Source organism: Rattus norvegicus, chromosome 4 (genome assembly GCF_021556685.1).
Source record: "Rattus norvegicus strain SHRSP/BbbUtx chromosome 4, alternate assembly SHRSP_T2T, whole genome shotgun sequence".
NCBI lineage: Eukaryota > Metazoa > Chordata > Mammalia > Rodentia > Muridae > Rattus > Rattus norvegicus.
Window position 1 is genome coordinate 127,545,687 of NC_141537.1, and position 26,732 is coordinate 127,572,418.

At 41.7% G+C, this 26,732-nt stretch overlaps 1 protein-coding gene across 51 annotated transcripts in view; it reads right to left on the reverse strand.

The window, feature by feature from the left end:
- The window catches only part of Magi1 (membrane associated guanylate kinase, WW and PDZ domain containing 1), a 603,975-nt gene that overhangs the window by 92,557 nt on the left and 484,686 nt on the right, over window positions 1-26,732 (reverse strand). For 50 of the 51 annotated variants that reach the window (NM_001401825.1, XM_087658830.1, XM_087658851.1 and 47 more), the window contains 3 exon segments: window positions 3,835-3,917; window positions 15,087-15,288; window positions 22,428-22,634. In NM_001401825.1, the coding sequence (NP_001388754.1) occupies window positions 3,835-3,917; window positions 15,087-15,288; window positions 22,428-22,634 (492 nt within the window). 51 annotated transcript variants of the gene reach the window in all.

The following is a 26,732-nucleotide window of genomic DNA, read 5'->3' on the forward strand; positions in this document are numbered from 1 at the left end:
TTATGACAGACCTTACAAGCAGCAAACAAAGCAGTGAGACCTCTCGACATCGGCCCTTTCAATCTTCAATAATCGTCCCATCACAGAAGCAATTACACTCGTAATTAGAGCACTGCTTAACTTAAAAGTAACGTGGCTTGGAAAGTGGAAAGTGAGGTCACACTGAAAAGGGGGACTGAATAATGTCCCCAGTGCCTGTCAAGAGGGGCCAGAGAGATCAACTATGTCATGGTGATACTTATCAAGGAGGTGACGCCCGAAGGCTGCACTGAAGGAGCGCTATGGCAGAGCTCACCAACTCTTGTTTGTTTGTTGATTTGTCCATAAGCTTTCTAAGCCAACAGTTCAGACATAGTCAAGTGAAAATGTGCTCAATTATTCCAGCCAGCAAAACAAGTCAAATTCCTTTCACTGCTGACCTCCTCTGGCTGTCAATAAAATAAGTTGGTTATTACTGAGCTGAGAACATGGCACAGCACACAACATTCATTTTCTTGCTAAAATCTCCACAGCTACAGAGAGCAGGTGGCTGCTGCCTACCCTGGAAGGAAGCTATACAACCACAGAGGCAAGGGGGTTCAAACCTCTTTCCACAGTGTACATGCCGGTGTTCAGGCTACTTTGCAGACTGTTTCAGATACGAACCGTTAATCAGCTAGTCCTGGTAGCTAGTTTGGCCTCCTGGTGGCGATTACAGACAGGCTGCCACACTGAGCTGGCAGAAGCAGTCAGTTTTGAATAGCATTCTTTTCTCTTTTTAATTATCAGATTTATATAAAATAAGGTCTGTAATAAGTGACTCCCCCCTTAAGAAGAGGGAAAGTTCAAAGGTATTGCGAAATGCATAAATGCCCATTCGGACATTACCTGATGAGGTTCATGGGAGGCTTTGTTCATTTTTTCCCCCAGTGAGTGAGTATGTGCCAGTCGGCCGTGCTAGGCCAATGGCTAAACTGGCACAAATACAGTGACGCTTTTGCAAGAGAAGGCATGTACAAAGCTAAACAGAATCCAGTGAAATTAAGACCATGCCTAACTCTCCAGCGGACACTGCACACTGGAGCCATGTGAGCGTCCTGAAGCCCAGGTCATGGAAATGGTATCTGAACAATGTGAAAGATGCATGGGTGCCAATGAAAGTCACTCCGATTCTGGAAGCTTTGCTGTTGCATTTACTGACATGTCCGCAGGGTCTACAATGGATGTCTCACGTAGAAGATATTCATCGACTGTGAGCAACGGGACCACATTCTAAGGAGGGAGCGCTGAGCATCCAACAGTTAGGCAGCAACTCAGTGAGGTCTAGCGGAAGTGCCAAGCAAAAGGCAGGGCAGGGCAGAGCGAGGGGGGCTGGACAGGCAGACCAGAACAGGCAGTTACTGAGCAAGCAGAGAGCCAGCAGCAGTGCAGCAAAAGACGCCCTCACATTGACATGAGGAAAAAAACAAAAACTGCTGAGAGCAGAAGCAAGGGATCTAGGTAGGAGACATGCGTGACCTAGCTAGGAGCTCTACATGTGTGGAAGAGAAGAGGGAGTGGACTCCAGAGATATTTAGGAAGCGTGTGAATTGAGCTGACTCATGCATGAAATGGAGGTGAAGAAAGAAGATGGATGAATGGGGCTCCTGAGTGTGTACCCATTTAACTCTCAACCAACTCGGGGAACACTGAGTATAGGGTCAACAGTTCCGTTTTAACTAGCCAGAGTCAGAAATCTCTTTGATACCTGTTGGGCCAAAAACACAGGCAACTGAAAACATTGACCTGATACTACGAGGCAAGATCAAGACTTCTAATGGTTCTAGACAAAGATAGATGACCAAAGGAGTAATTTATATACTGTGGGTCCCCACTCGGTTGAGTGAGGCAACAGAAAGTGCAGCTCCCTCTCAATTCATGAAGAACATTCCATGAGCTGGTAGACCAGAGAATAAAGCCATGCAGGCAGAGTGTGTGTGAGCAGTAGAGCTTCTTGATCCGGGTCATGACAGCAAACAGTAAGACAAGGCAGCTCTGTGCTTACTCGCATCAAAACCCCAAACTGACACTTGTCATCGTGTGATTACATGTTTATGCTGTCTATGCATACACATATCATTCTAAATGAACAAGATATATGATTCTAATGTTGATGAGGTAATTATTGAATGAACTGCACTTAATATGGATGTATAACTGTGTCAAGGAAAATGCTATTAATGTAGAAACAGAAACATTCCAGAGCTCTTCTTAATGCAGTTATTCCACATCAGTTTTTCTCAATAAAAGGTTCTGCAACCTCCCATCTTTGATTAGCATACATTCCCAATGTACTTATAGTGGACACCGACCCTGAATATCCTATGTAATAAAAATGGTTAAACTGCCTTCAAATTCATCTCGTCAAAAAGATTAAACTTGTTCCATGAAGTTGTACTAAAGTACACTCCACAGAAAGCATGCTGTGCTCTCATCTTTGAAAACTGGTTACCTCTGTGTTATATTAAACAGACCCTGAGTACTCAGAGCCACTACTCCCCATGTATGAGAAAGGGATCTGATATGAACACATAGTTCATTCCTTCTAAGCAACCAGAATAAGCAACCAGAGTAAAATGAACATGAGGATTGTGCCTCTTAAACTAGGAAAATATATATTTCCATGTGAATTTGTTCCAATAAACATGAACATGCAAACCTATATTCATTTAATGTAATCTGCAGCCATACGTAACAGAAAAAAAAAGTCACAGAGTACCAGGCTTTTAACTGTATAATATTTTGCAATACTAGCCTGTGTTTTCCGAATATCACCATTTATGTCTAAGCAACAATTATGCACTACAGGGGAAATTAATAAAGCTTTGGTATCTCACAGGTAAATATGTTATTATACATGTATACATATCTATATGTTATGTATTATAATACATGTTATAATATATTAGTATATTATTACAATTATTTCACAACTAATACACAGTTAATTATAGTATTAATTCAGATGCCAGGATTGTATAATGAGCAGCAAGGCCAGCCATTCGCCTTTTAGTAAGTTCAGAACAGAAAGCAATCTTGACAGAACTTGGGACAGATTCTAGTGCTAAAGAGGATATACTTGCTCTGCATTAAGTTTTCTTCTGCTTTGGAGAGATAATTAGAAACTCCAAATACCTGAAATAATCCTTTTCAACAGAGAGTTGTATAGTCAGAAGGAGTGTCTGGAAGATAAAGTCACAGCCCTAAGCAACACCTGTCCCTTTGAGGAATAGCCTTCCAAAAATTATAGCTGCATCTTAAGCTATAAGGATATCCCCAACGTGTCAAGATCTTCCCATTGCCCCTAGAATTATAAAAAATTAGAGCCAAGAAATCTGATTTCTTCCCTGAAGGCTTTTATAACACAGGTTAGGATCTAGTCCATTAATTAGTATGTGTGAAAGATCAAAACATCTTTGGTTTCTATATTCCTGGAGAGTTTCTCTAGAGTCCTTTCCAAGTTTGACCTGCTGCTATTCCCAACAGCCATGCTGGAATATAACATGTCTTTTGATGAATTGTTCTTCTGAAAGAATTCTTTTTTTCATCCCTTCCTTTATTCTAAGCCACAGTGTGATTCCTAAAAACTGAACAAACCACTTCAACTCCGCTTTTCTTTTTTTTTTTTTTTTCCGGAGCTGGGGACCGAACCCAGGGCCTTGTGCTTCCTAGGTAAGCGCTTTACCACTGAGCTAAATCCCCAGCCCAACAAACCACTTCAATGTACCAGACTCATTTGCTGTGTGAGCACTGGTTAGCAAATGTGCACATGTACCTTAGCCCCCAGCTTGCAGATCCTGAAATCTTAGTCCTTACCATCATCTTCACATTCTTCCAGAGGCTTCTGCTGTTTGTTCAGGCACCGAGGGTCTAACCATGATGTTGTTTTCGTGTTGTGGCTGAAATCCGGAGACAACAACAAGACATTTGTTTAAGGAGAAGGAATAACAACACAGTACAAAGACAGCACAAAGACTTGCATCTCTGCTCATGAACCAAAGAAGAGATGCATTCCAAAAGGACAGGGAAACAAACCACTGTCCTGCAGCCTGGAGGCCACAATGATAATGCCTAGGATGCGTGTGAGAGGGAGGTTTTCCTTTCTAAGATATAACCAACAAGTTACTGAATGCTTAAAACATAGTACTAGCACCATTTCTCAATAGTAGATCCAAATGACATGCTTTTCTTATACAGTCTATGCCTGTCTACACTTATTCATCCATTTTGACACTTGCCAAAGAATAACTTTTAATTACGTTTAACTTTGTCTATGACTTCGATTCATATTACTGAAATCCACAAGTGAGGCTGCTATGTCACTCCCTGTCTCATATAAGCCCTTTCCTGACACTGTGGGGTCCCTTGATCATACAGCAGCACTTCAAAACTACTCATACATATCACTCCCAAACCCCCTAACTTAGAGGCATTTAATGAACTAACTAATTTACTTATTTATCAGTGTATGGGCTTATTTGTGCAATAGGATATATGTGGAGATCTCGGGACACCTTACAGGAGCCATTTCTCTTGGTCCATCAACAGGGTCCCAAGTGCTGAGCTCAAGTGTTGGGTTTGGTGGTAAGCTCTCTGAGTGGTGAGCTATTTTGCTGTTCCCTATCTTAGGCTTTAAAGTGGTCAAAAGCAACCCAAATAGTCTATAAGAAAGGGGAATCGAGAGGGGAGGGAGGGACAGAGAGAGTCTGGGGTGAAGGAATGGGGAGAGGAGGGGAAAGGAGAGAGAAGAGAAACACACAGAGAGAAACAGAGATGCTGGGCAAATGTCTCCTGGAGGGTACAGGCCAACCCTAGAGGTCTTAGCAGAAGGTGCCTGGGGCATTTTGGGTGCTGAAACATCCCAAGGGTCTTAATAGACCCTTCAGCTGTGCTAGAAATGTCACAAAGTGGGAAGAAGCTGCCTTTGTGCTCCTCCAAGTTGATCAAGACACTGGGGTCAGAGTTCTGCTTCAGCCTGATTCACTGGGCAACTAAGTGGATGAGAAGGGACCTCCAAGGTCAAGAGGTTTGGCCCAAAATTAGAAGTGCAAACAAGAAAGGGAGGGGTGGGGAAAGAAACCTTTGAAGTTTTGGCCTGAATCCTTTTATCCTAAGTTTACAATTTGGGTGACCAATGTGAGAGGAGGTACAGAGCTGCATCAGCACTTAAGATCCACATCTTACTAATTATTAAAAAAAAAAGTTATACCTATGCGAACGGATCTGCCACTTCACCATGTCAAACAACAACGACAAAGGAAAAGTAACACAGGGATTCCCATCATCACATTGCTCTATGGGGCCACTAGCAACCACGAGAACCTCATTTCGTATGTTAGTCTATTTCATTCTTGTAACAACCCTCTGGGAAATTAATGAGCAGGAACATCATTACCCCCATTTTACAGAAGAGAAAGATGGGAACATGGAGGTGAAGTGTGCCAAAGGCTATGGCTGACACATGGCAGAAATAGAAAAAGAAACCCAGGGGGTTGTACAGTTGAATCTGAGGTCTGCACATCTACGCAAGGATGCAGAATACTACGCTGGCCACTGCTGGGAGGCAGGAGTATGTGCCACTTCAGAAACAAGTTATTTGTCTTAGTCATCTTTCTACGGCCCTGATAAAATATCATGGCCAAAAGCAGTTTGGGGAGGAAAGGGTTTATTTCATCATTTCATCGTATGGCTCATAGTCCAATCATCAAGGGAAGGCAGGTCTCGGGCTTAACGCAGTAACAGATGGGAGGCCATGGTGGACGGCTACTTGCTGGCTTGCTCAGCTTTCTTAAATGAGAAAGGGCAGCACCACCTCCACTGGCTAAACCCACACATATCGATCATTAATCAAGAAAATGCCCCTCAGCCTTGCAATTTTGTAGTGACATTTCCTCAACTGAGTTTCTTGCTACCAAATATGTTTAGGTTTGTGCCAAGTTAACCAAAAACACCCAAACAACCAAAAAAGAAAAAAACAAAACAAAACAAAATAAAACAAACAAACAAACAAAATCCCAAAAGGCCAATCAACCCCCTTTTGACAGAAAAACATATAACTTAAATATTGATATCTTCCTTATTCATTCCTGATATCTCATAGTAATACCAGTATCACAATAGAGAACATTCCAACTTTTAAAGTCTTTAAAAAGTGAAATACTTTAAACATTTAGTCTCTTTAAAAATATCCACAGTAATTCTCGGAACTCAAGTCCTCCTCTAAGTTACCCAAAGCCTCATTAAAATATCTAAACTCTCTCAAATGTGAACTCCTGTAAAATAAAAATAAGTTGCTGACGTGTTGTAAAAAGGCAGACTCTACTCACTATCAGGTCAAAGCAAAGTCAAACGCAGAAACACAGTAAATACACAACTCAGTGTCTGTCCACTGTTTGGAACTAAAAATGCTCTGGGCTTCGGGGGGCATAAGCAGCTCGACCTCTCTGGCTCTGGCACACAGAACACACACACTACATCTCACAGGCTCAGGCCGGCTCTATTGCACAGCTCCCGCTGTTTTGGGGGGCTGTTCCATTGCACTGGGACCTCCAGAATGCTGAGGTATCCACTGCTTCTGAGGTAGAAGCCTTACCATCGACTTCTCCTGGCCTTTATTCAGGGGCTCTGACCCTGCCACGTGACGCCGAGCCTCAGTTTCTCTCCCTGACCCTGTAGATCCTGGAGCTTCTGTTACAACTGAGGCTGCAACATCACCAGGGGCCTCTCCTGGCTTCTCACAGTGCCACCTCAGCTGCTCTCCTTGGCCACTTCCTTTCTTCAAAACCAGCTATTACCTGGGAATTCTTGTACATCACCATGCTCAGCTGCCATCACGAGGTATGACCTTGGTCTCCTCTGGTCCACAGCTTGAGGAAATGCTTCTAGACAGATGATCCTCCATGAGGCTGCCCTCTTTCTAAGCACTATTAATTTCTCAGCTTCAGCATTGCTCTATCTCAGTAAAGCAAAGGTTATACTTTGGGGGTGCTGGTCCCCAAAATTATAGCCAGTTCTTCAGCCCTAGCTACCCAGGACCACAAATTTTATACTGAAATTATCAAAGGGCCCCAAGAGAGTCTAAGGGACTCTTAAAGCAACTCTCTTAAACTTTGCAAGCCACAGCTTTCTTTATTATCTCAAGAGATCTCAGCATTTGTGTCTTTCGAGCTCCCATAAGCCTACTGAGCTCTGAGCACCCAACAGCTTTCCCAGCTCGACATTCTGAAGTCCTTCTGAAATCCTTCCAAGAAAAACAGTCAAGTCTGCCACAACAATACCCCACTTCTGGTACCAATTTATGCCTTAAATTATTTTTCTCTTGCTGTCATAAAACACCATGAACAAAAGCAATTGGGGGGGAAATGGTATATTTCATCTTATAGTTTGTAGTCTATCACCCAGGCAAGTCAGGACAGAAACTCAAGGCGGGAACCAGTACTGAGGGCATGGAGGAGTGCGACATCCAAACATGTTGACCTGACCAAAACCAACAGGGACAACCTTTCAGTTTGAAATAACTATAGACCCTCATGTCACTACAAGGAATTTACAGCTATATCCAATAAAGCTTTCCCAAGATACCATCAATGGCAACACCTCTAGAAAACTGGGACAGCTAAGATAATATGATTATTCAGACATTTGAAAATTCCTGTTTGCACTTATTAAGATTGGGTCTATGTGTATATTTGTCTTCCTCCGTCCATATTTTGCTTTTTTTTTTTTTGGTCAGGATCTCACAATGCAGGTTAGCCTCAAACTCACCCTTGTCCTGAGAGCTGGGGTTTTGGGTATACACTACCATGTTCTTTAGACTGTTGATATGATACACTATGGCAATAGAATTTTCTTTTTCATTATTTTGATTGAAGTGTCCTTGATGTTTTGTTGGCTGTTTCTGTTTTTCAGTACTAGGGTTTGAGCCTGTGCTGTAGGCACACACAGCAAGCCTTCATCTGTATCCTCATTAGAGTAATGTTGCCCTTAAAACATTACATAATGGTTTTCTTCTATTCTCTAAATTATTATGTAGAAATGGTGCTCATTCTTCTATGACAGAATTCTCCTGGGTGAAAACTTGGGGGCCTAGGATTTCTTTTTCAGGAGCTTAAAATTATAAACTCATTTTCCTAATTGTTACAGGCTTCCTTAAAAGGCCCATGCCATACTAGATGAAATACAGTCTGTGTCTCTTGAATCACGGGTCCATTTCATGGGATTTTTTTTCAGATGTCTGTGTGTAGATCTGTGCTCACATTAACCTTGACGAATTAGTCTTGACGAAATTGTCAGAATTGGCAGTGATTCCCATCCTGATCAATAATGGCAGACTTCTGTATTTCATTCTTTGGCTTATAAATATTCATCCATTTTACTAAACCTTTGAAGACCTAAATATTCCAGGCATTTTTTTCTAGGGTTCAACTGGACTGATTATTCTTCATTCTCCCTTCTGATCCGAGTGCGGGCGTGCGTGCGTGCGTGTGTGCGTTTGGGAGGATGCTGTTAAGATTTATTTTATTTTACATGTATAAATGTTTGGATTCACATATACATGTGCACCACAAGAGGACACCAGACCCTCTGAAATTGGAGTTAGAAACTTTGTGGGCTACCATGTGTGCAGGGAATGGAAATCAGATCCATAGCACGAGCAGCCAGGGTTCTTAGCTGCTAAGGCCTCCTTTTGTGGAGATTGACTTACTCTTCTTTCTCTAGGATCTTGAGATAAAAGCTCGAGAGTACAGACAGAAGCCGTCTCTTTTTCTAAGTGTGGTTAATACTACACATACCTCTGTCATTCTCTGGCCTTTGATCTACTCTGAGATGTGATATTTTCATTTATTTTGATTTTTTTTCCCTCAAGCTGAACACTAAGGAGATTAATGCAAGATAACAAGTTTGAGGTCAGGATGGCTACAAAGAAAGCCTTAATCACAAAAATGTACAAAACCAAACAATTTCTCTTGAGACTATTGTTTTGAATTATTGATTCTTTTGCAAGGTGGCTGATGATTATTCCTGATATTCTCTTTTTTCCTTACTAGATAATTCTATGTTTACTTTCATGACTAATACTTTTATGATATGCTTTTCCTACCTTTTTATGTTCAGCAGACCTCAACTGTTACGTCTAAAATGTGGATTTGTTGCATTTAATTAACTTCAGTCTGTTAATCGCTAGCCATGTTCTTGCTTCCTGTCCCTTTCCCCAGCTTTTCTTTGGGCCACGAGACTTGAGACCTCCTTTTTCGTTATCATCCTACTTTCGATTGTTTATCTAGCTTTTGAAAAGGTTGCTGTGGGTCTGTCTTAGTCAGGGTCCCTACTGCTGTGATGAAACACCATGACCAAAGCAACCTGAGGACAGGGTTTACACTGCTCACAGCTCCATGTAGACTTCACCATCAACCTGAGGGTGGGAACTCAAGCAGGGCAGGAACCTGGAAGCAGCAGCTAATGCAGAGGTATGGAGGGGTGCAGCTTACTGGGTTGCTTCCATGGGCTACTCAGCTTGCTTTCTTACAGACCCAGGATCACCAGGCTGGCATGAGGATCACCCACAGAAGGTTGGGCTTTCCCCCCATAAATCACGAATTATAAAAATGGCCTTCAGGCTTGCCTGTCTATAGCCTAATCTTATGGAGGCATTTTCTCAACTGAGGCCCTCTCCTCTCTGATGACTGTAGCTTGTGTCAGGCTGACACATAACTAGTCAAGGTAAGATGCTTCAGTTAAACTTGAGGGTATCATCTCTTATCACATCTAGGTAGTACATCATAGATATTTATGTATCTCAGTACATTTATATCTTCCTTCATAAGTGTGTGTTACACAAACTACAGGTGTTACCCTCTACACTCACCTACACTCACACTCTTCTTTTCCTATTATTTATAACAAGCTTACTGCTCTTCTCTAAATTTGTGTGGAAAGATGTTGAACATTTCTATTCCAATCCTCCGAGTTAATTTAGAAAACTCAAGAGGTAAAGATCAGTTTATCTTATTTTTCTATACTCTGAATTTTTGTCCTGGCCCTCCACTGTTCTAGAATTTTCTTCTTCAGCTGTTCTTTTAGGGTAGGCTTGCTGCTGATACCTTTTCCAGCTTTGGTTAATGTAAGAGCACCTTAAAGGTCCTTTCAGTCTATGTAGACACAGAGTTATTTCTCCTGTCTCAGGGCCTGAACGGCTGGCTGGCTTTGCCCTGTTTTCTAATCTGCTGGTTCTAGACCTTCTTAATGCTGTGACCCTTTAATACAGTTCTTTATGTTGTGATGACACACAAACAGAAAATTATTCTGTTGTTACTTTATAACTCTAATTGTTCTACTCTTATAAATCACAGTGTAAACATCTGACATATAGACCCTTAAGGGGTTGCGACCCACAGGTTGAGAACCATTGCCCTGGCGTCTTCCCTGGAGAAGTAAATCAGTTGCTATATTTGTATAAATAAGGTATCATTTTTCTTATTCAAAAGTTTTATGTTTGTTTATGATGGCTCGAATGAGAAATGTCACCATAGACTCATGTATTTGAATACTTGGTGCCCAGTTGGTGGCTCTGTTTGGGAGGTTACAGAAGTTTTAGGATGTGGGGCCTTGTTGCAGGAAGTCCTAGGGAGCCTGGGGAGCTTTGAGAGTTTAGTGCCTAGCATCATTTCTAGTTAACTTTCTATGTTTCTTATGTGAAAAACTATAAGATCAGCTAGCTCCCTCTCTGGCCACCTAGCTGCTGTGCCTTCCTGGTCATTGTGGGGTCTCCCTCTGAAACTGTAACCAGAAATACAGTCTTCCATAAGCTGCTTTTAACCCTGGTACTTTATTACAGCAACAGAAAGGTAATGACTTGATGTGCATTTTTTTTTAAGTTTATGCGATTTGAGCTCATCAAATTTCTTCAATCTGTGGTTTCTCCTTGCTAATTTGGGAGGTTTGGGTACATCAGTTCTTTAGTTTTTCCCTAGCCCACTCACTCACTGTTTTTTCCTAAGAGTTTGATCAGCAAGGGTGGATATTCTGTAGTTGACCTCAACGCCCCATTACTTCTCTGCAAAGTGTTTGTGCTGTTCAGCTCAGGTAATCTCTGTTTCCCATCTCCACACCCAGCCTCTGGCTTTTGGTTCCCATCTGCTGCTGACAGTGATGCCAGACCCAGCTACTGGGCTTTTTTTTTTTTTTTTTTTTTTTTAAGTTCCAGGTTTTCCTCTTTATATTTTCTACTGTTTGCCTGAGAGTTTCCATTTCTTTTCTCTGTTTCAAGTATGCTTATGATTGACTAGTGAAGTATTTTGTAATGGCAATAAGTGCATATATATACTACTCATTCATTTGGTCATGCAAAAAGATCTCTAAATGTTGCTCAGGCTGGTCCTAGATTCCCCAACCTCCTGCCTCAGCCTTCCCAGTGCTGGGACTCCAGGTCTACGCAACCATGCCTACCTATGATGTATGCTTGTAAAATCTTGGACAATGCTAACATCTCTGCCACCCTGGTGTTGGTATTTGTTGACTGTTTTCTTTCACTCGGCTTGAGATCTTTCTGGCTGTTGCTATAAGGCATTTGTCTAGTTTGCTTACTAACCAGCTAATCATTATCTATTTGTGGTATTGGGGATTAAACCTAGGTCCTAACACATGCTAGGCAAATGCTCTAACACTGAGCTATAACCTGAAGCCCTTATTATTTTGCAAGAAGGTATTAGATATGTTGCTAAGGAAACCTCTGGAATCCTGTTATCCCAGCCAAATGAATGGGTGGATTCCAGGCTGATGAGATCCCAGGCCTAGCTAAGAAGTGATTGTTTTATAAACTTAGATACTCAGTCATTATAAGACTATGGGTTTCACTTAAAAGATTAACTGGATTACCTTGTAACTGCTTCAGAGAGGAACAGTTAGTGGGTTGTAAGTAGGCCTTATGTCATTTTCAATGACACTAGATGGGCAAGGACATCCTTGTTATCTTGCCCCACCCCAACATTTGGGGAGGTTCATTGCAGCTACTTACCAGGCCTTGCCGGATACTAATGAAGCTAGAAGGGATGATGGAATCCCACTATTGCTCCAAAGCAGGAGCACCACCTGTGGGCTCTACCACAGGACAATGATGGAAACCCTGACTCTCCTCTGAGCCTCTCTGGACAACACCCTAGAAGGGAAACAGTAGCTTGTTCCACTTCAGGTAGAGGGGAGGCCCACACTCTCCTCTAAGAAGTACCACAGTATTTATATGGGGGAAGGGCAGGCAGCACTGTTTCTGCCTCGCTATATCAACCTTCCATCTCTAAGGCAGGTCTTTCTGAGCGTACACTGGCAGGCAGGTTTGGCTCCCATCAGACTACTAAGGGGTCATATCTAGGTTCCCTCTTGACCCTGGCTGATGGGACCAAGGGGAGGACCCTGGTGGGCCTGTGTTTCTTTCTGGGATCCAGGAGCTGCTCACCAAAAGCTGTCTGACTTGTATGAAGCAGGCTTTCATTAGGACTACCTGCTTCTCTCTCTGCTCGTGTTTCTGGGTTGCCAGTTTCTTTTGCTCAAAGCCTGAGGTAAATGCATTAAGAAGGAAGCTCCACGTTCCTCTGAGGACACGCTTGCAACGGCCTGCTCCACTGGCTTCTTCCTTTCTGCCCTCTACTCCAGTTGTCTACACAAGGCACAGGTTGCTAAGTCTATGTTTTATCTTTAATGGCCTTCTTTATACTAGTTTACATTTTCCCCCAAACTGCAAAACCAATCTAGTATTTTATATTTGTCTAAATCTACAAAACATGCCTACCTTAGATTTAACATTATCTAACTTAACTTGCTATTCGATGCAAGATACTCTTAAGTTCATTTCAGAATGAAAAGACTGTTGAGAGTTTAGGGTGTGTGTGTGTGTGTGTGTGTGTGTGTGTGTGTGTGTGTGTGTAAAATTTAGGCTAGCATATAAATTGCAAGTGTGTATAAATGTTTATACATATAAGTGAACATGTATGTATGTATGTATGTATGTATGTATGTATGTATGTGCTGGACGGACAGACACATACACACACACACACACACACACACATATGGCAGGAGCTCTACCACTATATTATATCTCTAATCTCAAATGGGGTTTACAATCATTATCTATTGAAATAATAGCTGAAAAGTTGGTATCATACATGTCAGAGCCACAAATTTTGAGAGTAGGGCAGTAAAACTCCTAAAAGCTATAACTTCTAAAGCGGACAGAGTGTGTACTTCAGCCAGCTGTGGCATGGGGCTGGCTTTTCATTCACTGTTAGCATACTGAACTTGTTTTTCTAAAACTTATCAATTCCATCCTTGGCAAAGTTATTGGCCAAACTTTTCTAGGAATGCGTGTTTCACACATTATTTGGTACTGGGAACATCTCTAATATGTATTCTTTTGGTTTGTACAATTCTAGTTAATGGACATAATTTCAAAGGCAATTTGCTACAAAATCAAACTATGAACATTTGAACTTCAATGTGATACCCAGTGTTCTTTGAGCAATGTTGAAATTCATCCACGTGATGAATGTGGTAAGAATGGAAGCAGTGACACTAAGTGTTACTGATCCAGGCACTTCATACACCACTCTCCCCACCCCTCAGGGCACGTGGGCTCCATGCATCATAACCTTTTACAAACATGGAAGAAGACTGAAGAGGATGCAAGGTCCCAGGCCACACAGCCGAGAACTGGAGAACACACGTGCTGACCACTGTGCTGTCCATGTTGCTGTGTTCATAAGTAACCACCATGAACAAGACACAGGCGAGAGCCATGCGTGTCTCTGCCCTCTGGCTGGAGAATACCAGCGCTCCCCTCAGGCCTCACAAACTTCTTTCCAGGTGGGTTTCCAAAGCGACTGTTCTGAGCCTCTAGCTTTCTTCCTCGAGCCTATGTGCTTAGGAAAATTTACTTTTAATTTTTAATGCCTCTTTCTAATAACAAAATATATGATACCTATGAAATTTTAAAACCCACAGAAAAGTATGCTATGCTTAGAACACAAACCCCTCACTAGACGCATGCGTGCATTTTAGAAAGTTGAGTGCTTTAAATATTCCTTGGCAATGCTTCCCTTCTGCTGATTCAATTGAGAGTAGGCCATTTACGTGAGAATAATACATTTATCTATGTTTTGTTTATGTACTGGGAATACAATTAGAACATTATACCACTGCTCTAACACAATAATTGACCATCCACCCATCTGTGATCCATAAAAAGTAGTGCATGTTGTGGAAAGCAGCTTCAAAACGCTGCACTTCAACATGCAGCTACTATTAGGAGTCAGAAGATTCTCTGGATTTTCAATAACAGTTTCCATTATAGGAATTCTGTTAGTTTTGTTTTTCTCTATTCCTGCAAAATGTTACCTGTTAAAACTTTAATTACACACATTTTAAGCCTTTCACATCCACATATTCTCAAATCCCTACTTGCCTATCTTGTACCATGTAATAAAATTAGCATATGTCAGTCCACACACCAAAACGTACGGTGTAAAGCGATGAATTTTTTTTTTTCAGGAAACATGACAGAAAATCTCTGAAGTTAAGTAAGGCAATGATTTCTTGCTAGCACAGTGGCACACAACACGAAGGGAAAAAGGCAGTCTGCATCAGTCAAATTAAAAGCTCCTGGACTTTGAAAAGCAATGAAGAGTCACATTTGAGAAAAACCACAATTAAAATAAATTGTGTCCAGAATATATAAAGCCTGAAAACTAAGGAGCAAGAAAACTGAAGATTTTAGGAAAAACATGCCAAGAATTTATCATTTTAATGCCTAAATAGAATAGTTATTTATTATAATTATATAACAAGATACAGTTGTCTCACCCCTTCAAGAAATTATAGATCTTATGCTTCCTAAAACCGTTGACACTAAATGATTAAGAATGATATGGATGAAAATTGTTTTTCTGAGGAGCCAGTTTAGTCTTAGAGAATAACGCTGGGGTAGGATCAGTTCCCTCAGGTTTAACTGATATCCAGAGAAGGAGCAGGAAGGGAGAGTGAGAAGGGTATTTTCAGGTAGAGAAAATGGTATACTTTACTCTATAAAATAGACTTCTCCATTTTCAGTATAGGCCATCTCCCAGTTTTCAGGTAGAGGACCTAAATTATCCTCTGCAGAAAGAGGTAGGTACTGAGGGAACTTCTGAGAAGGGTCCGTGATGGGAGCAGCAAGGGCGCTACTATTCACAGGCGGGAGCGTCGCTTCTTGGAGAGTGGGCTCGTCCTGGTCTCCAGAGTCGGCTGCTCGGTGGGCACAGGGAGAGAAAAAGACAAGTACAGAACTGTTCAACAACACACCACAAGCCTGGGAAATGCACAACGAACACATCTATGTTTTTCCCCCACACTCATTAGTCATCCTAGATTCTATTAACAAATATTGATTATGCAAATAATGGCTTCCATTACATCATCTCCACATCTCCAATGTGTTTGGATCATATCAACTCATTACCCTATTTGATACCCTCTCTCATTTTCTCTTCACATGTACCCTCCTTCTATTTCACTCTTGTATCTTCTAGTGACCCGGGAGTTTCTACTCAACCACCCTGCTTATATGCGTGTATTGTCAATGGCTCCGCCACTGAAGAAAGTGTGTGTCTTCTCCAATCAACCAGTAATTATGTATAAAGCATCACAGGGGTGTGGGGCCCTGTGAGCCACTTTCTCTTTCATAGCAGCCCACAGCCAAGCCCAATCATACAGAGACGTTGAGCATGCAATCACGGCTACTGTGAAGAGTGCACCAGTGACGCCATGCCTAGTTGTTAGGGCGCCACACTATTCTCCGCCTTTTTCAGCCTTTACATTCTTTCATGCCTTCCTCTGCAATGTTTTCTGGGCCTCGGTGGGGGTGTTACAGACATTTTACCTATAGATAGGCATTTAAATTATGGAATTCCTGTGCTGTGTATCCCTGATGAACACAGTTGCAAAAATTCTCAATAAAACACTTGCAAACCAAATTCCAGAACCAGCCAAAAACAGCTTTCATCCTGCTCAAGTTGGCTTTATTCCAGAGATGGGTGAGAGATGATTCAGTCAGTAGGTGTAATGTGTCACCATTAATAGACTCAAAGACAGAACTCACTTGATCATTTCAAGAGAAGAAGAAGAGGAAGAAGGAGGAGGAGGAGGAGGAAGAAGAAGAGGAGGAGGAAGAGGAAGAAGAGGAGGAAGAGGAGGAAGAAGAGGAGGAGGAAGAGGAAGAAGAGGAGGAAGAGGAAGAGGAAGAAGAGGAGGAGGAAGAGGAGGAAGAAGAGGAGGAGGAAGAGGAAGAGGAGGAGGAAGAAGAGGAGGAAGAGGAGGAGGAAGAGGAGGAGGAGGAAGAGGAGGAGGAGGAAGAGGAAGAGGAAGAGGAGGAGGAAGAGGAAGAAGAGGAGGAAGAGGAGGAAGAAGAGGAGGAGGAAGAGGAAGAAGAGGAGGAGGAAGAGGAGGAAGAAGAGGAGGAGGAAGAGGAAGAGGAGGAGGAAGAAGAGGAGGAGGAAGAGGAGGAGGAGGAAGAGGAGGAAGAGGAGGAGGAAGAGGAGGAGGAGGAGGAAGAGGAGGAAGAAGAGGAGGAGGAAGAGGAGGAAGAAGAGGAGGAAGAGGAGGAGGAAGAAGAGGAGGAGGAAGAGGAAGAGGAAGAAGAGGAAGAGGAGGAGGAGGAGGAAGAGGAGGAGGAAGAGGAAGAGGAAGAAGAGGAAGAGGAGGAGGAGGAGGAAGAGGAGGAGGAGGAAGAGAATCATCCCCAAATCCAGAATCTACATTCTTTTTTTAAAAAGACTCATCTTTTCCTAATTGCTGGCTATCAACTATGTCTTGTTCCACTTGGGTAAACAAGAGGGATCAAAGTGATTAGCATGGCTGGGGATACAGCTGAGTAGCAGTGCATATGCTTAGTATATGCAGGGCTTGGTTTCGATAACTAGTACAAAAGGATCCACCCAAACAAAACCAAATAGCAAAACTTAAAACACTTTGAAGACATCAAAGAGGAATCCAATGTATCAACTTGAACCCTAAAGGTTCTATTCCAACATGTCCTCAAACTGATCTGAACTCTCATTCCACGAAATATATTTGGTTTCCTGATTTGGGGGTCGGGGGGTGGGGAGTGGGCAGGGGAGATCTGAACCGAACATACAGATGCAGCAGCATTTTTGTGTAAGCTATTAAAAGACTTTTGATAGCTACCAGGAGAGATCAAATACTGACAAATTAAGCTGGAAAGAATATAAAAGTTTAGAATGTGAAGACTCACTGGCATACAGTGAGTCAGATCTGAGACTCCTTTGGGAAACTAAAGAGACTGTTCTTGTGAAAACCAAGACAGTTACCCCAGGATGGTTGTCATGTGGGTGGATCTTTAAGGAAGGCTCTAAGTGAACGTGTCTCCCTTGCCTCTGTATTAGCCAGAAACATCAAGGAGGATGCCATCCAAACACCCATAAACAGCACTGTTGACATTCTGCTGACTTTTTATAGAGGCTGAGGAGATTAGGTGTCAAACTCCATGGGGTTCGACATATAATAATCAGGACAAAGTCGTTTTCTGTCTCCCACGTCATTCCCCTGTAGACATTTCTGACCCTAGGAGATATAGTCTGAGAATAGGAGAAAGAACACAGATTCCCAAGCTGTCTGATGAACAGCTGGTGAAGTCAACACACGAGAAGGAAGGCTCTCCAAAAGAGAGATGACGAAATGCCAAACCTTCAGAAGATGAGCAGTTCTACCAGAATCTAGCACCACTGACTAAGCCATCTAGAGGACTTCCCTGGCTAACATCTCCCTTCTCTCATTTTGATGCCATCATTCGGGCTCTGTTTGGAGCCATTCTAGGTCTAGGTGGTCCAGATAGAAACAGACAAACCCATTTGTGGTTCCCAGTCACACTCCTAGATTTAGGAAGATTCTGTCAATTTTGCCTTTTCCATCGCTTCAGGCAGAGGTAAATGCTGCAGGGCTAAGCATGAAGGTCAGGTGTCTTCAATCACATTTCTACTGCTAATATAAAACACCAAGACCAAAGGCAACTTGGGGAGAAGGTTTATGTGTGCTTTCTATTGTAATCCATCAGGGAGAGAAGTCAGACCAGGAACTCAAGACAGAAACTGGGAGACAGGAACTGAAGCAGAGGCCACAGAGGAATGCTGCTTACTGGCCTATTCAGCCTGTTTTTTGTTTTTTAATACAACCCAGATCACCTGCCCAGGAATGGCACTGCCCCCAGAGAGCTGGCCCTCACACATCAATCATTAACCAAGAGAATGCACCACAGACTTGCCTACAAGCAAATTGTACTGGAGACAGTTTCTTAACTTAAGAGGCCCTTTTCTTCAGTGACTAGCTTGTGTCAAGCTGACATAAAACTAAGCAACACATCAGGTACACAAATTCTGGTGAAGCAACTGGCAGATTGTTCATGCTGAGGTAATCAGGTAGACAGGGCATTTACACTTCATAAGCCAGGGGCCATTCTAACGAGTCTTAGTAAGAGCTACACAGAGAAAAGCAGAGAGACAAGGTGGCGAACACTGTCTAAGACTCATGTCTGAAACCAAGACTGTCCCCAGGCTATTCGACTGCTTAATTCCTCAGAATCACTTTCCTTCTGAAACCAATACAAATTAAGTCTTACAGCTTACATCTAAAAGTACAGATTAATAGAAATCTAGAAGAGAAAAGAAATCAAACAAAAACAGAAGTCATCTTGAAATTAATAGATATCAATATGAATTGAGTAATTTGAAAGAATGAATAGATTCATCCTTGACTCTATCTACAGAAGTCAACACACACACATTTCTGATGTTCCTCTCGAGGCTGAACTTCTGATGCTGAAATGTCCCCCTACGTCCCCCAGACCCACTGCTGAATTCTAACATGGCTCCTTGCTACCAACAACAGGATTGAGGTATATATTTAAAGGAACTTTTTTTTTTTTTTAAAAAAGTACCAAATTGAAAAAGACTCAGATTATATAAGAGCCATGTTTTCAGACAGTTCTCCAAAGAATGTATGGGCATAAAAAAAGGTAGCATGTGAGTTATTTAGAGTCTTAATTTTACGTGGGAGTTCACTCCCACCAGGGATTTGAACACAGCTCTTCAGTCTTGAGCAGCCAAGGCTTAATCACTGATCTGTCTCTCCAGTCCCAAAATTGTTTTCTTAAAGTTTTTGGTTGTCTAAATAATAGTGCACTTTGGCCAACAGTATAAATCTATCATTACTAAGTATATAGGAGAAGTATTTGACCTGAGTGGCTCCTCTTAGCTCTGGGATTCAGGAACCATTTGTGGAAGACTGTCCCACTACTGGCGTTTGACCATCAGTCCTCTGCTCATTGCATCAGAAAGAAGGCACAGGCTATGCCCTCAGGATGCAAGTGGCCATATTCTATCTGGAGTCCCCCTATAGACACTGAATGTTACACAGGCATCATTATGGGGTACAATTTCTTCACATGATCCAAGCAAAGGACAGCAGCAATGGCAGATTATTTTTTAATGTCCTGCTGGGTAAGCACCCAGAGTGAGTGCTTCTACGTTTGGATATGACTGTCCTACTAACTTTAGCAAAGCCAATCTGAAGCAGAGCTAAAACCTTATTACACCACTGTTCAAGGAGCTGTTAGCTCAGAGCTGGTGGCTGCAAGTTAAAGAGGTAGCCAGGGCGAAATTATTAGAAGCAACTCCTTTTACACATACATCACAGAGGAGGCAGTGTTAAGTATTTGAAAATTACTTGAGTTAGTACATGACAGAGCATCAGAGTTATAAATTCGTATTTATTTAATGCATTCCTTACATGCTCAAGTTATCCTATCTCACAGACACATCAAGCAACCCTCCCTTCTTTCCCCTATTTTCTTTCTCAACACACCCTGTCATCTCAATCCCCAGATCATTGTTTGGAATCATGCCCAGAACTTGTATGCTGGGCATGTGCTATAGCACTGAGCTATCTGTCCTCTCAGCACAGGTCACTGTTTGTGCTATTTGCCTTCTTCGTGTTAAGGAGGGGCTTATACAGCTCATTTATCATTTGGCTTCTTTTTCTGTGTTATATAAATTGGTGGTAAGACTAATTTTATCAATGATGACCTCAGAACAAATGCTGCCCTTAGATCCTAGGATTTCAATTGAGAATGATAAAGAAGTCAGATTTTGAGACCTGGCTGTTACCAATAGGAAGTTACAGTGGGTACAACAGGAAACCCACCAATAACTGCAGCTACCACCATGAGTTTGATTTTGCTTTCTGCCAAGAATCCCCACTAACATGTACATAGAGGAGAGGTAAAGGAACAGAATCCCCCAAGCACCCTTACTCCTGGGTTATACTCATGGGAACAAATCTGGGGACCACTCCTGGGGCCAACCTAGGGACCTATGCTTGGAGTCTACTCTTGGGGAAAACTCTTTTTGTTTATGGAAGACCACTCTGAGAGTCTACTTGAGGGGACAACTCCTGAGGTCTATTCTTGAGGTTGTTTACTGATGACCACTCTACTTGAAGGGTCTATTCCTGGAGTCAACTCTGCAGATTTTTTCTTGGGAACTATTCTTGGGAACCATTCCTGGGTCTATTCCTAGAGACCACTCCTGGGACCTAACTGGGTCCTGGGGCCAACTCCAGGGAATCTACTCTTAGGGAATACTTCTGTGAACTACTGAAGATCACCTCTGAAGTCTACTTGAGAGACTACTCCTGCCATCTACTCCTGGTGTCCACTCCTCAGGATTACTCCCTGTACTGACAGAGGTGCTTCACTGAATCTTGCCTGCTAGATCAGCTTTGTAGACTTCCTCTTTGCTATGAGTTAGATCATGATTTGCTGTTCTTGTCTACTGAACAACTAAGACACTAAAGTATCACATATCTTTAAAAGAGATGATAACACTAGTGTATAATCTGTTTTTCTTTTGGAGAAGACCACTATCAAGGCATGGAATACTCTCAAGGAATAGGAATATTAAATTAAACCAAACGATTCTAATAAGAGTATACATGAGAATAGCAAATATCTTCTGGATATTACAACTAACGGTCAGCCACTGTCTATTCAACTTTAAATGATTAAAGAAAAATGAAGTTTTCATAGAATCAAATTCCCAGGGAAAGCTACAAGTGGTCTAATACTAGCCATTTGACACACAAATGGGGCTATGCATACTGTTTGTAAACCACCACAAGTCAAGCCATAATACCCAAGAACTCCTCATTTACCCAATACTTCTTGCAAAAAGGTTGAGCCACACTGCTGCGGTAGCATGATTAGCAAAACTTTCATTGCTACCTCTTAGTTTTAGGCAAAAGCTCTGAGAAGCACAACAGAATAGAGACAGTGTTCAACTGTGACAACTTTCCCCCTAAACATCCTACTGGATTTACGTGATGGAGGCAGGAGGTGGGCTGACCAGTCGTTTCACTCACTGTGGCTAACTAGATAATGACAAAGGTCTGGTGATACGAAGGAGAAGATGATCTAGTATACTGAAAATGGATGAACCATCCATAGCTACGATTCTGAGACAGTAAAGGAAAATCACGAGACAAAATAGAAGAAACAAGATGGACATCTAAGTCACATAACACATGAGCAACTTCGTATATGCTACTGGCTGGGTGTTTGGGCCATAGTGTAAATTTGAACAGCATAGTCATTTATATCATTATTTATTAAATGTTGAGCTGTGGTATACAGATCAAACACAGACTGTGAAAAATATGCTACACTAACCAAGAATACATATCCTCGTCTCTGGGTCCTATACTGACCTAAGGCTTTATCCTTAACCATCCCTTTGTAGTTTATACCATATCAGTAGTCCATGTATGTAATACAGCATGCACATGCATTTTTAAATTTTATATATTGAATTTCTCACCATTCCCTCTGTAGGGTATACAATAAACGTTGTACAAGTTAACTGAAGGCCTGGCATGGTTCCATTATAGCTTAACTTAGGTGAAAAGAGGATGCTGGTAGCTTACCAGTATAACCTCAGATGACAGTCACAGGATGAAAAACCCATTTTCAAGTTCCCATTCATACTAAGTAACCATAATCACATCTCATGCTCCTCCCACCCCCCCAAAAATTAAGAAACAAAACAGGAACTATTTTAAATATACTGTAGTATTTTGAGGAGAAAGAAACCAGGTTGAAACTTCAAACAGTTATTCCTAGTACATTCTTAGTGATTGAGTAAAGTTCAAAGACTCTCGTGAACAAGCATGGTACACAGACCAAGGATTGATTCTCCCTTCCCTAGCACCCATGGTTAGAGTCCGTATCTAGACAACTCCCAACAGGTTGGAAACTTTCTGTAAAGACACCGACCACCACTTTGGCAGAACCATTCGGAGGGGATGACCTCTATCCTTACCTGTGAAGCTACTGTTCATTTCAGGAACATCCTCCTCTTCCTCATTCTCCGTGTGGACTATGCCAGCATTTTGCATATCATTGTAGGATTTTGTTCGCTTAGGGGTCGACTGCTTGGAGCCAGACTGAAGGCTGTGCAAGGCATCCGTCGTGATCACTTTCCCACTGACTGGCTGGCTGGGAGGTTTGGGTGTCCCATAATAGTTTCCTAGGTGACGGAGAGACACATTTGCATGTTTCAAAATGAATACTTTTTTTTCCCCAGTCCCAAGAATTCACATCTGAATCTCTTAGAGCATTAAAAGAAATGAACCCAGAAAGCTAGAACATGCTGTATTTCACTTCTAGAAGTTAGCAAAGACATCATTTCTATCTAGCTAGTTATGTTACAGAAGGGAAAAGAAAGCCGCATGGTTTGGACGCAAAGGAGCTCGTAGTGATAAAAACAGAGGTGGCTGTACTGAATAGAAGCACTTCATTGTCATTGCATTTGAATTTGAATTGGTCATTTTTTTTTTACATAGGCAACCACATAATGCTGAATCCGATTAAGAGGGAGCCTCACAGAAGATAAAAATTCATTACTGCCAAGATCCTCCCATGCTTCAAAGGTCTCTGTCTCTGTCTCTCTTTAAGAGGGTCCTGGGGCACTTCTGTAAAAGGAGGGCAGACAGCACCACGTGGCACCTCTTAAACTGAATGGTAGGGTTGACTATAGAGGTGTCATGGCGGGTGGGAACAAATCCTTGCCAAGATTCGAGCGAAAACTGTTCTACTAGTGCCCTCTGGGGGAAATCACTCTCACCAATGGTCTACCTTTGCTTCCAGGAATTCAGGAATTTTATTTTTCATTTTATTTTGTTAAATTTATTAAATTTTGTTTTATTTTCATTTGGGTGTGTTTATATGTGTATATATGAATGGATATGGAATATTTTTTATACATGTGTGCATGAGTCATCTACCTTGGTTTTTGAGGCAGGATCTCTCCTTGGCTTGAAGTGTGCTGACTCAGCTAGACTAGCTGATCAGGGAGCCCCCATTCACTTACAGACTCCTTCCTTCCCAGCAAAGAGATTACAAGCGCACTCTATAACATCTACTTAAAAAAAAATGTGGGTTCTGGGTCTAAACTCAGATCTTTATACTTACATGAAGAGTACTTTATCAACTATGTGCCTAGCACCAGATTTATTATATTAAATTTGATATAATTACTAAATTCTAACTAGTAAATTCGATTAACCTTAAAGATGAAAAACAATGCTTTTTTAAGGCTTATTTTTAACCACATACCTTAAAAGGTGGTTTCATAAAAGAAGGTTAATTAAATACATCAAGTGCTTGCTTTGACAGCCTTTATACTAACAATGGAATAATACAGAGAAGATATGTACGACCCTTGAGCAGGGTGACACAAAGTCAGTTTTCTTAAAAGTCTCAAAAAGCATATTACTTCATAAACCTACTTAACCTACTTAAAAATACATATCTCTCTCTCTCTCTCTCTCTCTCTCTCTCTCTCTCTCTCTCTCTCTCTAAATGGAGTTATGCCATACCAGGTGATGATTCTCAAGAGCTATAAACTATCCACCAAGACCCCAGTGCCAGGCACGGGACATCTCACTTTGGGTTGTGTTCATGTGGGTTCTAAGAGTCTCCCAAACCAATATAGGCTACTGCCATTTTCCTTAGTTGTCTTTTAGAACTTGAAGGTTAAGATGCCACTGTCGAAGACAACACATATGCTAAACACAAAACTCGGAGGAATCCTCCCTGAGGACCAGTTCTCGAATATCAAGGCGTTGTACAAGTTTGCAATTGAGAAAAACAGTTGACAATCCTACCAAGCTGAAAAGCCTATAAATATGTAGTTGAAAACTACATCAATGATTGGCCACCTAAGGTATTTCCAATTGTGCAACAGAGTTGATTTTATCCTGGAGGTAATCAACAGCTGTTTAGACTTATATTCTGTTTAATAGGAAGAAATTCATGACTGGTTCTGTAAACCTAGCCATCTACTTGATGGCTGGAAAGGTCACAAACTTAAGAAGAAAATCTACTATGACCATTTTCCTCAAGCAATATTCCTGGTTATCCTCAAACCCTTTATCAGGGAAGCTTTTTTTTTTTTTGTAGTAGAAGGAAACTGTTACAGAGGACTAAAACTGATCTAAATGCAGAGAACAGATGACTGTGGGCCATCCAACCTCAACTGACTACGAGAGACTGGGGATCAGGATACATGCTGCAAGACTATGTCTTCTAGACATTGAAAGGAAGCTGCACCCATGAAATCTCAATAATATTGTTACTTAAACAATATTAAGGTGGCTTAAAGACAACACCCGTTGACATGCTAATGTGGATAGGAAATGTCACAGCTCCACCTTTGGATAAGAGCCACAGTCAGACAATGGCTGCTGAAGGAGAATCTGTTTCCTACAGGGATAAGCCCAAGTGCTAAGCCCTAAAAAAGTATATGCATGAGCAACACTAAATGGGCTTACTAGTTTGAGTCTACATATATATAACAATAACGACTGAAGAAGTCATGAAGAGGGCTGGAGAGATGGCTCAGCAGTTAAGAGCACTGACTGCTCTTCCACAGGTCCCGGATTCAATTCCCAGCAACCACATGGTGGCTCACAATTACCTGTAATGAGATCTGATGATTTTTTTCTGGTGTGTCTGAATAAAATGACAGTGAATTCACTTGTATAAAATAAATAAATCTTAGGGGGAAAAAAGAAGGAAAGAAAGAAAAAATTAAAAAGAAGTCATGAAGAATTTGAGAGAGAGTGAGAGTCAAGGAAGGAGCTAAGGGAGTTGTGGGATATAAATGGTAGGAATACAGTATTCATGCATAAAATACTCACACTTAAAAAATTACAAACAAGTAACTCAACATAAATAAAAAAGAAATTGATGGATGGAGGGAATGAACGTAGCGATAATTTCCATCTACAGATTTATGTCTCATAGCAAGTGATTTCTAACATGGTCTTCAACCAAACCCTAAGGGGCGTGACCCAGTACAAAAAGTTCGAGTGCTTCATGTCTAATCTAGGTTTAGAAGGCACATTTGGTCATCAGTAGGGCAGGGGTGCTGACAGTGTCTGCGTCACGCTTTGTCTTTTAGCTATAATTACTTTTCTCTTTTGTCTTGATGGGATTCAGTTTTCCTGCAGAACGGTATTATTGGTGGTGGTGTTGAGAGGTTAGAGAAGCAGGGTTTGGTTTCAGGTAGCCCAGGCTAGGCTGGTCTACCGCCTGTGCTTCCTGGGGCTTGAACTGTCACTCTCTTTATGCTTGGTGGGGTCCTGCCTAGAGCTCCAAGCATCCAAGCTAACCTCTCTAGCAACTAAGCTATATCTACATTTACATAAATGCAGGTAAATAAATACAATGCTATTTTTAAGAAAGGAAGGTTCAATGGTATTTTTTAAGAGAGTTTAAAAAATTTAAAAAACTCTTGTGTATGTTTATGTCTACTTGTGTGTGCTGTGCTTCTTTGTGTGGTTGCTGGGGAAGCCAGAGGAGGGGACGGGATGCCCCGGAGCTGGAGTCCTTATAGATGGTTGTGATCTGCCAATGTGAGTCCTGAAAGCCAAACCCTGGACATCTAGAAGAGCAGCAAGCACCCTCCACAGCTGCGTCATCTCTCCAACTCTAATGTTTGTTTCTTTAAATTGTGTTTTGAATCAGTAATTTTTATGAGCACACATAAAATTATAGCTAGGTGATGATAGTATATACCTTTAATCCAGCACTCAGGAGGCGGAGGCAGGTAGACTTCTGAGTTTGAAGCCAGCCTGGTCCACAGAGAGAGTTACCAGACAGTCAGGGCTACACAGAGAACACTGTCTCAAAGCACAAAAACAGCAACAAAACCTGTTTTTTTGAGAGGGACATAACAACACATGTCACCAGTTAGCTCTGAACATAAAAATTAAAACACACAGGGGCAGGGAGTGGAGTCGTCTCATCATTTAGCCAGCCGTTAAGAGCACTTGAAGCTCTTACAGGGGACTTAGGGCTCAGTTCGCTGCATCCACATGTTGGCTCACAACCATCTGTACCTTCAGTACCCAGGTATCTTGACCTCAACGAGCACAGGCAAGCATGTGGTACAGCTAGGCAGAACAATCATAAATATGAACACCTAAATAAAGACGGAAGGACCCAGGTCTCTGGTAAGCTCGCAATGGATGCTTCGGTGAAGATGTACGCCTTCATACAGAATGTGACCTCTTAGCTTATTAAAAAGGGAAAAGATCTTTCAGATCCACAACTTACTGGC